The following is an 11,382-nucleotide window of genomic DNA, read 5'->3' on the forward strand; positions in this document are numbered from 1 at the left end:
TGTTGAATATGTTTTACCAAAATGTTGGCTATATGTTAAGGAGTTTTCAGTAGGTTGTGACAGTGCACTGCAACATATTTGATTTNCCTGCTAAAGGGAAGCTAAGGATAAACGAGATTGCCAGTCCTTCTACAGTATACAGTTTTAGCTTCTTTCCCCCGGTCTCTATACCTTTTAGGTGGGTTTACGGGGTCTTTTTCAAAAAAAAAACGATTTAGGAGATTTTTCAGTTTATAGTGAACAAAACGTAGTTAGAACTATGTCCCATGAATAATAGACAAACATGAAACCTAAGAATTCGAAAATCAGTGGGTAGTAAGGTTCCAATCAAAAAGGTGATATTCTTTGTTTTATACAAACCTGTCTGTGAGTAAATTAACCGTTAGAGCCAATAGAATCCAAGGGAAATCGTCATGTTAAAAAAAGGTGGCGTCTCTGTGCATGCTAGCTTGCAGCAGAGGGGAGAAATATCCTGCAAGCAATATCAAGCAACGGAAAAGCTGTTTTATTGCTTCTGGATTATCAGAACATTTGAAAGGGGACACATTGGATTAACCTATGGATTAACCACAGCATCGTTTTTATCGTTTTAATGCCATTGAAGACCAGTTTTGACCAGACAAAGACAAGGTAAACCATGTTAGCGTTTTTGGCTACCTAGCACGACATGTTATGATGTAGGTTTTTGTTATTTTCTCCGCGAATTTGTAATCTTTGAGTGTTGAGGTACCAATAGATTCTGTGTCTCCTTACGATCATAAACGATGTATTGGATGTGCAGCTAGGATAAGTAATAAGGGTGCTAGGAGTGATTTTCGGTGCAGTAATAGGTTAGCATTTTTCGCTCGGGCTAATTCAGAGGGTCAGTGTTAGCAAATTTGATTTTTATTTGAAAAAAAAGATGAAAACGATCAGTTAAATTAGTTTTTTTCCGTTATATGGATATAAAACATTCATAGTTTATTAAATATGAAGGTTCCTTAGACGTTGTTTCCTGCAAATGACGCGATTTCGGCACCAGATACTGAGCTTTGCATTTTACTGCTGTAGCTTGTTTTAGATACTATTGTGTAGATTAAATGACAGCAATGCATCATGTTCTAAAAGACCATCATATCTTTGTATGAATCTGTCCTGTGTGAAAAACATAGGCTATCCAAATGGTCAGCTGTTCATGAGTTTCAAAAGCTAGCCCAAGAGCAATTAGTTTAAGAACTAGGAACATTTTCTAAACCCCTAGATTAACTTTTCATCTTTCAGTTTATCAAACTTGTTTAAAACGACATAGATTCAAGGTTTAGTTAACTAGTAACTTAATCTGTCAGGCAAATGTAGTGAAGTAAAAAGTACAATACACGTCTCTCACATGTAATTGAGTAGAAGTAACTCAGAATGGTATGACTGTAGGTACACTACAGTATATGTATTTAGTTACATTCCAGCACTGGGTGTATGAAACCTCATGCTGGGTCCCTGAATGCACCACGAACATATCTCACTGTACTTGACTTCATTACCTCGAGAGTCTCCCCCTGCTGCACGGAGAGCTCGGTGTTGTTCCTCGCGATGAAGTCGTACGTGCAGCTGTAGAGTCTGTCCTTGTCGGGGGGGAGTTCACTGTCGTCTCTGAGAGGAGAAAACAGACCCTGTTATCATGTGGACAAGGAGGGGGGAGGGTCTTAGCAGATGATTGATATGCTTGTTAAAGAAGAAGACCTACGTTTCATCACTGATGTGGATTTCTGGAGGACCACTTGGCAGCTGCTGGGGGTAAAAAAGGTTGGATATTTATGAATGAATTTACAACACAGGCACTTTTGGGTGGAGTGAATCAGTTGAGGGGTCATCCCACACAGGGAGGGGGAGTGGTTGACAAAATAAAAGAGTCATGCACACATCTTTTACGGTTTCCTCTTCTGTGAGTAAGCCTTCAAGAATTAGGTGACTCAAAATATGCTCATTATCAAATTCTTGAATTGCAAACGCATTCATCAGCAGAAACTCGGCCTTCGACAATCATGTCATGGAGCCTGAGAAGCGTTGGGAAATAGCACAGGAATACAAGGCCATTTTATCACAAACATACCATTTAAATACAGATTGTACCACTGACTGTGAGGTGAACTGAGGCCACTCTACAGGAGAGTTCAGCTCCAGTGTTTACTTGATCTTTACGTGGTATTGTGTGTCTGTTATTTCGTTCAACCCCCGTGTTGTACTTTTACACACGCATATTCCCAGTGCTCTTTCCTCTAGACACACACAATGGAGCGAGTGTCTGAGCCGCGTGACTCGCAGCAGGTTTTCCGTACCTCTGGTTTGACTCGGAGGGCGTCATGTTTGTGCTGTGACTCGACCGGATCTTCCCAAACCTGCCCGTCCGCCCTCGAGGCCTCCGGCTTCCACCCGTCCAAAAACACAGGAGTGTAGGGAGCGACGGGCCCTCGGAGCTGAGAGCTGTGAGGAAACACACAGTCACTTGGGTTAAACTTAAGAAACAAAAACGATGGATCAACAGTAATCAGATATCCTTTAAGCGTCACAGAGTAGGGAAATGTACATTTTACAGCAATGTAGAAACATGACTTTTAAACATTCCTACCCCAGTGTTTGGAAGTTTTTACAAAAGCTTGAATCTTTGTTTTAAAGCTGCCTGTTGCCTAAGAGTAGAATATCTTTACCATTTTAAATGATCACAATAAAGTTAACAATAGATAGAACGATAATATTTCCATGCTAAACCTTTATTGGTCCAGTTTTATTTTCCTTCTTCCTAGCTGTAATTTCTTTTTTGGAAATGAAGAGCATTTCGAATACATTTTCTTGTACATATTGAAAGACAATTTGCCAAAACATTCTGATCCTGTTTCATATGCCAGAGAAATCCCTTTAAATACAGTATGTGTTTAATTTTGCCAACACGATTATATTGTTGGCTTGGAGGAAGTAATTGTTACAATAAAGTTCCCCAATTTAACTTTAGAGTATTGCGCACATCTTACACTGTATGTTTGATGTTTTCATGCAGCGGTTGTCAGTGAATAAACTGCATAATATGAGAGATGAATGATCATGCAATAATTGATATATTTCACTTTTAATTAACACTCATCTGGCTAAAGGGGTTGACAAACAAAATCAGTGCAACTGTGAAATCAAAAAGATAAGAATGAATTCTTTGATTGCGCTATGAAATGTCAACAAAGGTCCAATAGATGATGTGAAATAATGTAAAACTAGACCCTTGAATAAGTGTACTCCCTCTTGTTCCCCTGCCACCCCTGCATGTCGGTACTGACCGTGGCTGCGTCCAGTTGGGACCCAGAGACGTCCACAGCTGCTTCTCCCCGTCGCTCAGGGTGTCCTGCAGCATGGACACAGCCGAGCTGGTGAGGGCGGGGCTGGACACCGAGCCCCCGAGCGCAGGCCCTCCCGTGGTCTTCACCATCTGAACACACACACATCAAACAAAACACTGTTCATGATCTCAGTCTGCACAAACGAGGGCTGATGGTGACAATCTAAGAAGAGCCTCAGAAAGAGTGTGAAACCAGAAACTCTCCGAGTCTGTTGTGATTGGTCAACCGCTCAGACATGTCCCGTCCCTTAGCCTATCACGTACATTGTGTTGGAGCGCTAGCCGATAGAAGTGCGAGTGTTACATAGTGACGTCACTATTTTACCGAAGTAGGAGTATAATAGGGCCGCTTTAAAAGCACACACACACACACACACACACACACACACACACACACACACACACACACACACACAAACACAAAAGCCTAATGGATGCATCCCAGAACAAACAACAGAGGACAAATATGAAGCTATTTCCATCACGCACATCAAAACACACCCCTTTCCACCTTTGTCTTCTCTATGACACTATGACAATAGTCATCATAAACTCATGAGCTTTCAATGTAGATCAAACATACCAGGCACCACCTCAATTCCATGCCTGATGCCTTCACATTTTAAACACATTAAATGAATAGGCCACATTAGCAATTACTGTTGTCACTTAAATTAGATACTGTTGATTTGGAAGTTCTTTGAACAAAACCAAAACTAGGTTAAATAAACCTGCCATACTCTTCTGTTATGCTCTTGTTTTGTTTTTTTTAAGTAAAGTCCTAACATATCCCTATTTCTGACGCTGTTATTCAACCGTGTCGGTTTAAGGCAAGCAAACCAGGGGACCAGTGATGCTGCTGTTTGGTCAGTTAGAGCTTAAATCTTAGACCAAATATCTCACCAAGTGTACAAGACACATACCAGCATTACAAATACTGCCACGATCTAAAACACGCCTGACACAACAGGGAGCACTCTGAGTTCTCTATGAGGCTATCTCTGACAGGGAGCCCGCCTGTGCAGATAGTGGATTAGTTTCTGTGCCCACAACTACAACGAACACCTTACAAACGTACATATGACATCCATGACCTTGCTTTAGCTCGTGATTGCCTACGCCCGCTCGGCGACCGCGGCCAAAACATTGCACGACACACTTACAATTGCTACTCACTAACCTAAATACGTCAATTACAACAACAAGATTATTTTTACATGTTTCATCTACAATCTCTGCCTTATCTGGCTGCCATCATTGCTAACATTTTTAAAAGTGTGAGATTTGTTTAAAGATATTTGTCACACTTCTTTAACTCTTGCCCTTGTGAAAAGCCACCTAAAGTTATGTTGAGAATAATGAAATACAACTTTTACTGACCTCAATATATTTATAATAATGTGATAACTAGTACTTCATGTTCTTTATCTTTGACTGTAATTGTCTTTTAATATCTTTCATTATTCTCTTCCTACTTTATATGCATGACTTATTGCTGTGCTATGCGAATTGTTTAGCCCCCCTTTATGACTATAATTATTTCTGCCTATTGAATGAAGTAACAGGCCTATTAAATTATGTATCAACGCCTTCCTCAGTCTTTTTTTACTCTGTGTTCTGTGTTCTACACCAACAACAGGTGGAGCGTGGATGGTTAGAAACAGCCTCACATATCCAAAAGGTTTTAACACGTGGTGAACGAGCTCTTTCTGATGAACGGGTTGGAGATGTTGCATTTTCAGACGAGGCCTTCAAAGATATAAATAGAGCATATTACTACGTGTCACAGCAAGATAAGATATAGGAAACGTTGTCATGGTTCGTATACACACAAACAGGCTGAAGCAAATTTGAATTTCATGGAAGACATCGGACAAATTCCTTCCCGCTGAGGCGGGCTTTTGCAGTGAGTTAAGTCCTTCTGTATTCAGAGAAAACACACAAGAAAATCAGGCATCCAGGATCCATAGCAGTGTGATCTTCAACTTGAGTATGTGTGCCAAAAAGAGTCCATGCATCTCTTTTACCTTCAGCACTTTGCCTTTTTACTTTTCTTCTTCTTCCTTCTTCTGGTTTGAGCACCGTCGGGGCAGCGTCCGCCCATTCCTGCCTGCAGTTTGCCCATGAAGTTCTAATTGTCATCGAAGCGTGATTGAGGATCCCCTGAGGAAGAATAAGCAGTTTATAACTCTTACCAGAATCGTTGAATGACAGCCAAAAGGTGACATTAAAAGACCCTGAATGTCACGTACCACTGTCTCTCTCTGCTCGCCAGGAAGGAAATGTCTTGCCCGCCCGTTTATTGCCGTTCTCTGCTTTGGGAAGAGAGATAGGATTCAGTCATCCATTTCTCCACTCAGCTTTGGCTGTTCTCCTGCATTAGGAATCCTCTCCCCTTTACCCTTGAAAACCCACTCCAACCCTTAGCACACACACAAAACACAACAAAGCAATGTCGCTGCTCCTAAATACCTCTCGCTTCTCTCTTCCCTTCTCATCTTATCAAATCCTCCAAATACTTTTACAATCAAAGCACAAGCCAATTCAGTGTGAAAAAAAATGTTGTTTCGCTTACCTCTGGGGTCCAGGGGTTAAGGTGGAGGTTGGCTTGGAGGGGGTGCGGATGGGGGTGTGTGGATGTTTCCTATATTCTGTGTGTTCGTCACCTCTCCTCCCTCTCCTTTATCCTGAGAAGCCAGAGACTGATGTAGTGTATAGTCTTTATTTCGACAGTCAGGTGATGTGTATCTCTATCTTGTTTTGTTGTATGTGGTCTGATCATCTGTGTACAAATGTGGAAATCACCCATAATAGATGTTACATCGACGCATGACACGGTCATCCTGATTGAATTGCAGACTTATTTACGCTTACAATCATGGATGATAATTGTGTATTTGTTGAGTCCGATACATCTTCTCTTCTTATCAACAGATAAAACGATTTGTTATGTCGTTTTTGTCTTGAATACATACCCTCGCCTCTCCCATCCATCGAAACGTATCTGAATACACTCTGATCTGACTTTCTCACGACTTACTGTGCTTCGTATCTAAACTCTCAAAACAAAATAAGCAAGCAATAAACCAGTTTAAAGTGAAAGGGGACACACGTTTTTGCATGTTTGCCTTCTCTATTACAAACACCCTGCGTGTGTTGATCAAAACTTTACAAAGACCCCTGTAAGAGTGTTGAATCAAACGTTACTTAAGAACTCACGCCCATCTAAAACAGCCACCAATTGGTCTTACCACATTAGATGTCCTTTAAACGCGTCCTTATCAAATACAAATAGTGGTTTAAAAATCAGAGGTGTGAGATCCGTTTCAGGTTACAGGCACAGATGCACCAGCGACTGCCCGCCAATTCTCCCTCCTCTGCTCTCTGTGCTTTCTGTCACATCTGGACTTTGTTTCTTTGCTCACACCGTTCCCAAGTTTGCCAAAAACCGGTAAAGACAGGTTTATTCTCTCCTCAGCTGTTTACCCCGCGTCCTCTCTCTCCACTCATTCACGGACAGGTGGAATGCTTTGAATCATGGCTAAATGTATTATATAATAGCAGCAGAAAAACAGGAGAACCACAAAAACATGTTTAAATGGAAGAGATCGCCGTCGTGGATGGTGCATGTATTGTCAGTGTCTGCTCTTTTGAAACCTCGCCTCCGATTACCAAATTTGAATGCAAACACAAACACTCATAGACACACTTCTTAAATTAAAAACACAATGAGACATGGAATTTTAGCCGGGCTTTTAAGCCTTGCCTATTTGAAACACCACGAAGCTGATATAAAGGCCGAGCCCGGACTGGTTTCTCTCTACGTTTTTACACCAGTCTTGCATTTTTACGATTTTTGACGGCATGAATTCACGTCCTACCTGATAAGCATCAGGTTTCCGTTACTTCCTGCCGGTGCACAGGAGCAGAAACTTGCGCTGTGCGATGTCGTCACACACGATTCGTTGCTGCCTGTGAGAGACTGAGAATTAGGAAGTGGCGCTCACTCGCTGAAACCTGAACTGTACAGACAAATAAAAAAGTGACGCCACAGATTGGGAGCGAAAGCCAGGCGTCATACTCACCTTCACATCCTCGCAGTTGAAGCAAGAGGATGTCGGGGCCTTCTTTTTCGATCTGCACTTCTGGCAGACCAGCTGGGAGGAGGGACGGGAAGCTGTTTCTCTGGTCTGTGCCTACGGCGTCCGCAAGCGGAAATGGATGCGGAAAGGCGTATTTCTTCCAGCTCATCCTCAAAAAAGCTTGAAGGGGCCAAATGTCAGTATGCCATGCCACGCTTTTCAACACCATCTTCTTTGACCATTCATGCCATCTGTTCCCACCTGGTTCTGTATGTCTCGCGAGTTGAACGGCCTTACTCCAACATCCAGGAACTCTGTTACTCCACAGCTTTTGCCTCTGAGCCAGGAAGGAGAGCCGGGCCTGGGGCCTCCTCCACATTGATCACCTCACCATCTTGGAGCAGAGAATGTCAGCAGGCTGGACTGCAACAGGAAGATAAAGGAGCGGTGAGCGAAACTGAAGGAAGATAGGCATCTTCTATTAATGTGCTTATTATGAGACAATTAGACTTACGGTTGACAAGATATCGTGAGCATGCTTTGTCATCCGTCTGCCTGCCCGTTTGAGAAAGCTAACGAGCCTTTTCTACGAATGGGGAAAGAGACAACGGGATTTAGATAACATGTTAGGTTCGAGATACAGTGACCTTTGTTCCACTGACGATGAAGCATATAATGCCAATGGTTAATTTTTGAAAATGTTGGCCTAGGTTGCGTTCCATAATAACATTTAGATTAAGACCCCAGAACTCACATTTAAGGAGTTGTTAATTTGAATAATTTTGTCTATTTTCTGTCTTTAGATTCTCCTCAAATCACCAAGAGGTTAGCATCAGATAATGCTTAATCTTATTATCTGAACATAACCATTTTAGAAACATGTATTGCAAAAATAATATAGTTTTAAGGTATGCTGATCCACTGGGGCAAAGTTCAATGCGAGATATTCCACTTCAAACAATAGTGTTCCACAAAATGGTATTGAAACGTATCTTTAAATGCCGTTTCTCATGTTTTTTTGCTAGAACTGTCAATTAACCAAATCCTTCCCCGCCATATCCTATGCTACATTCTGAGGCTTTGTGACATAGGAGTTGTTCATAAATCATTCACAGACCTGATTTAAAGAACATTTCATTCCTGGAACCAAAGTCATGTCTTTAAAACTATTTTCTTTTATGGAGCTCATTACAAAGACACCCAAGAATCCCTCTGAAAGAATCCATTCATTCTAATGTGGGTTAACAAAATGAGACGAAGCAATGGAACTTGAGCCTGGCCTTCCATCCAAGCGTTCAGTAATCTGCTTTCGGCCAATGCATGAGAACTCGCAGCACAACTTTATTATCATAAGAAAAACTGCCTCATTGGGCATGGCCTTAAACAAAAGAAAACTTGAAATAAAAAAACCAAAGTTATTTTACTGCTAAGCTACCACCCTCGGGAAGTGTCATATATAACAGCTTAAATATTTACCCGTAGCGCGTGTAGCTTTTTCTCTTAAAGCTTGTTTTAATCTCAGCTGTTTGCTTCTCTAAACAACACCGTCTTAACCAGCTACTTCAAAAGCCAAATCCTCTTACATATGTGCCCTTCCTCTGTTTGAGTCAGCCTCGCTTCAGAAACGTGGATTATGGAGCCTGCCCAACCTTGTTTCTGTTTACTATAGCTACCCCAATGATCCTTCGCCCTATTCAACTTTCTTCTGCTCCTGTGGGCCATAATAGTGTTCTTTTTTCCGGACTGGAACCACTGTATCAAGAGAGCAGTGTCTGCTTATCACTTACAGACCGGGTTTCATTTGTTATTAATTAAATACTCGACCAAAAGATTCCCTCATCTGCCTGCATACACCCAACACCATTTTTTGTGTGGTTTGGTTGTTTTACTTAAACAGGCCTTTTGTGGGATCTCAAATAAAGTCTAACCACAATTATAATATGTCCTACATTTGCTCCTTGTTTGAAAACACTTTTAAGACTTCTGCGCTGAGTTAATTCCACTGCTAAATTAATTGTTAAATCAACTCTCACATAAAAAAAACACAATATCAGCCACCACATATTTGTTATCAATCTCCTGTATGTACACTTCCCATTTTTATCATTAAACACTTCTGGCGTGGAAAACATATGTGTTTCACTCGTCATGTTTACAATCTATGTTTAACATGTGCTTTTTAAAATGGACATGTCCGTTATTGATTTCCGTAACCCCACCAAAGTGATTTTTATAAATGCAACCAAACAGAATATCAAATTACGATTTTTTTTTTTTTTTTTTTTTTTTTTTTTTTTTTTTTTTTTTTTTTTTTTTTTTTTTTTTTTTTTTTTTTTATTTTTTTTTTTTTTGCCCATTGAATTGCACAGTATCTTGAACAGCTTACTTACTCATCAAATTCATAAACAAAAAATAGAGGCACCGCTTTAAACAATGCCTTTCATTGCAGTTTCTAATGTATTGTTATTGTGACACCATTCATCAAAGTAGTCTTACATTTTAAGACGTTCCGTAATACTTACAGATAGTGAAGAATGGCATGGTGTGGATGAACCTTACCGAAGGTTGCATACTCTTTCCAGTCGCTATGTCCCTGCATGTTAGCAGCCTCGTAAGTGTGTTTATACTGGAGGAGTAAAAACCTTGTCTGAGTCTCAGTGTAACTCGACGCTCCTCTCTTTGGTATTGAAAGCTTTTACAAAGCCAGAGGTGCTGTCAGCGTCGCCGCCATGGTGCCTACCACCCCACTTAGAGATAAAAATATTGACCACCTTCTCGCTGCCCTTACACCTACATTAAAAGTGGCAAATCTCAATCTTTTTGTGGATAATTGCTGCCAATACTAGCGTTGGAAATGTCCAAGAATTCTGAGGTCATTTCCTCTGGTATCTGATGGGGATTTGTAAATTGCGTCATATAACACTTTTAAGGGAACAAAAAAATTAACGCAACATTCATTATTCACTCAGCCCCCAGAATAACTGATTTCGCGGTGATAAAAAGGTTGCTAAAGCACATTTAAACCTTAATATGAAGAAATAAAACGTCCTTACTTCAGATAAAGGCATGTCATTGCTAAAGCTTGCCTTTGTTTGCACATATTCAGCATGTACTGTAGTATGCCAACTTTAAAATCCACTTAGAAATAAACTAAAACACGCTTAAACACATGCCTTAGTGGGGGAGTGTGTGTGCGACATGATCTATACATGTTGAAATGTGTGGTTCTAGTTTCATAACAGGACAATGTCCGCCCATCTGTGATCCGCCGAAGCAGAGGAGGAAAGCGGAGTCAGGTGGAAGCCAGGCGAGGTTCCACTTGACTTTGGGACATTTTGGAAAAACTGTTTCAAGATCTTATTATTTAAACCACTCGGTACTGTACCACTTTCACTAAATTACATGTCGGTTTTTCCAAAATGAGAGATGATATGTGCTAGTGCAAACAAGTTGTAGTGCGTATAACACACTNATTGCCACCTGTACTGAAGACCCTCTCTGAAGAGGAACTTGTGGCAGTGCTGCCACATATGACACAGGGAAAAAAGAAAAGACTCTGAACCCTTTCTTTGCCATTATTTAAAAATAGTGTTGCTACAAAAGTATAAATTAGGCTTACTAATAAGACAACTCAGATCTGAAGCTACACAGGAATCTGCTGCCAAAGTGCAATAAAAAAGACAAAATTAATAGAATCAAACCCATTTTTTGGCCAATCACAAAAGCCAATCACGAAGCTTTGATGCGTTCAAGTGCATTATTCTGGCACAGGAAGATTATGTTACAGGAAATTAAAGATAAAACAGAATATTGTTGTTCTATTTTTAGACACATCTCGCGATCGACTGGGAATCTCCCCGCGACCCTTCTTTTTAACGAGTTGCTCTTGTTCTGACATGTTCGCTCGCGCTGAACACTCACAACACATGTCACTCCCACGTG

At 40.8% G+C, this 11,382-nt stretch overlaps 1 protein-coding gene across 2 annotated transcripts; it reads right to left on the reverse strand.

Annotated features, from left to right (window-relative positions):
- Window positions 1-1,453: 1,453 nt before the first annotated feature.
- On the reverse strand, window positions 1,454-5,092 carry LOC104965668 (epidermal growth factor receptor kinase substrate 8-like protein 1). 2 transcript variants are annotated; one of them, XM_010794667.1, is made up of 5 exons: window positions 5,029-5,092; window positions 3,300-3,449; window positions 2,313-2,457; window positions 1,721-1,761; window positions 1,454-1,626 (listed from the first exon to the last, which is right to left on the reverse strand). In XM_010794667.1, coding segments are annotated over exons 1-5 (504 nt in total). In that variant the 5' UTR covers window positions 5,031-5,092; the 3' UTR covers window positions 1,454-1,460. The 2 variants fall into 2 exon arrangements, with proteins under 2 accessions (XP_010792969.1, XP_010792968.1); XM_010794666.1 differs by having other exon boundaries at window positions 1,721-1,764.
- Window positions 5,093-11,382: the final 6,290 nt, after the last annotated feature.

This window comes from Notothenia coriiceps, unplaced genomic scaffold (genome assembly GCF_000735185.1).
Source record: "Notothenia coriiceps isolate Sejong01 unplaced genomic scaffold, NC01 NC01_scaffold00037246, whole genome shotgun sequence".
Taxonomy (NCBI): Eukaryota; Metazoa; Chordata; class Actinopteri; order Perciformes; family Nototheniidae; genus Notothenia; species Notothenia coriiceps.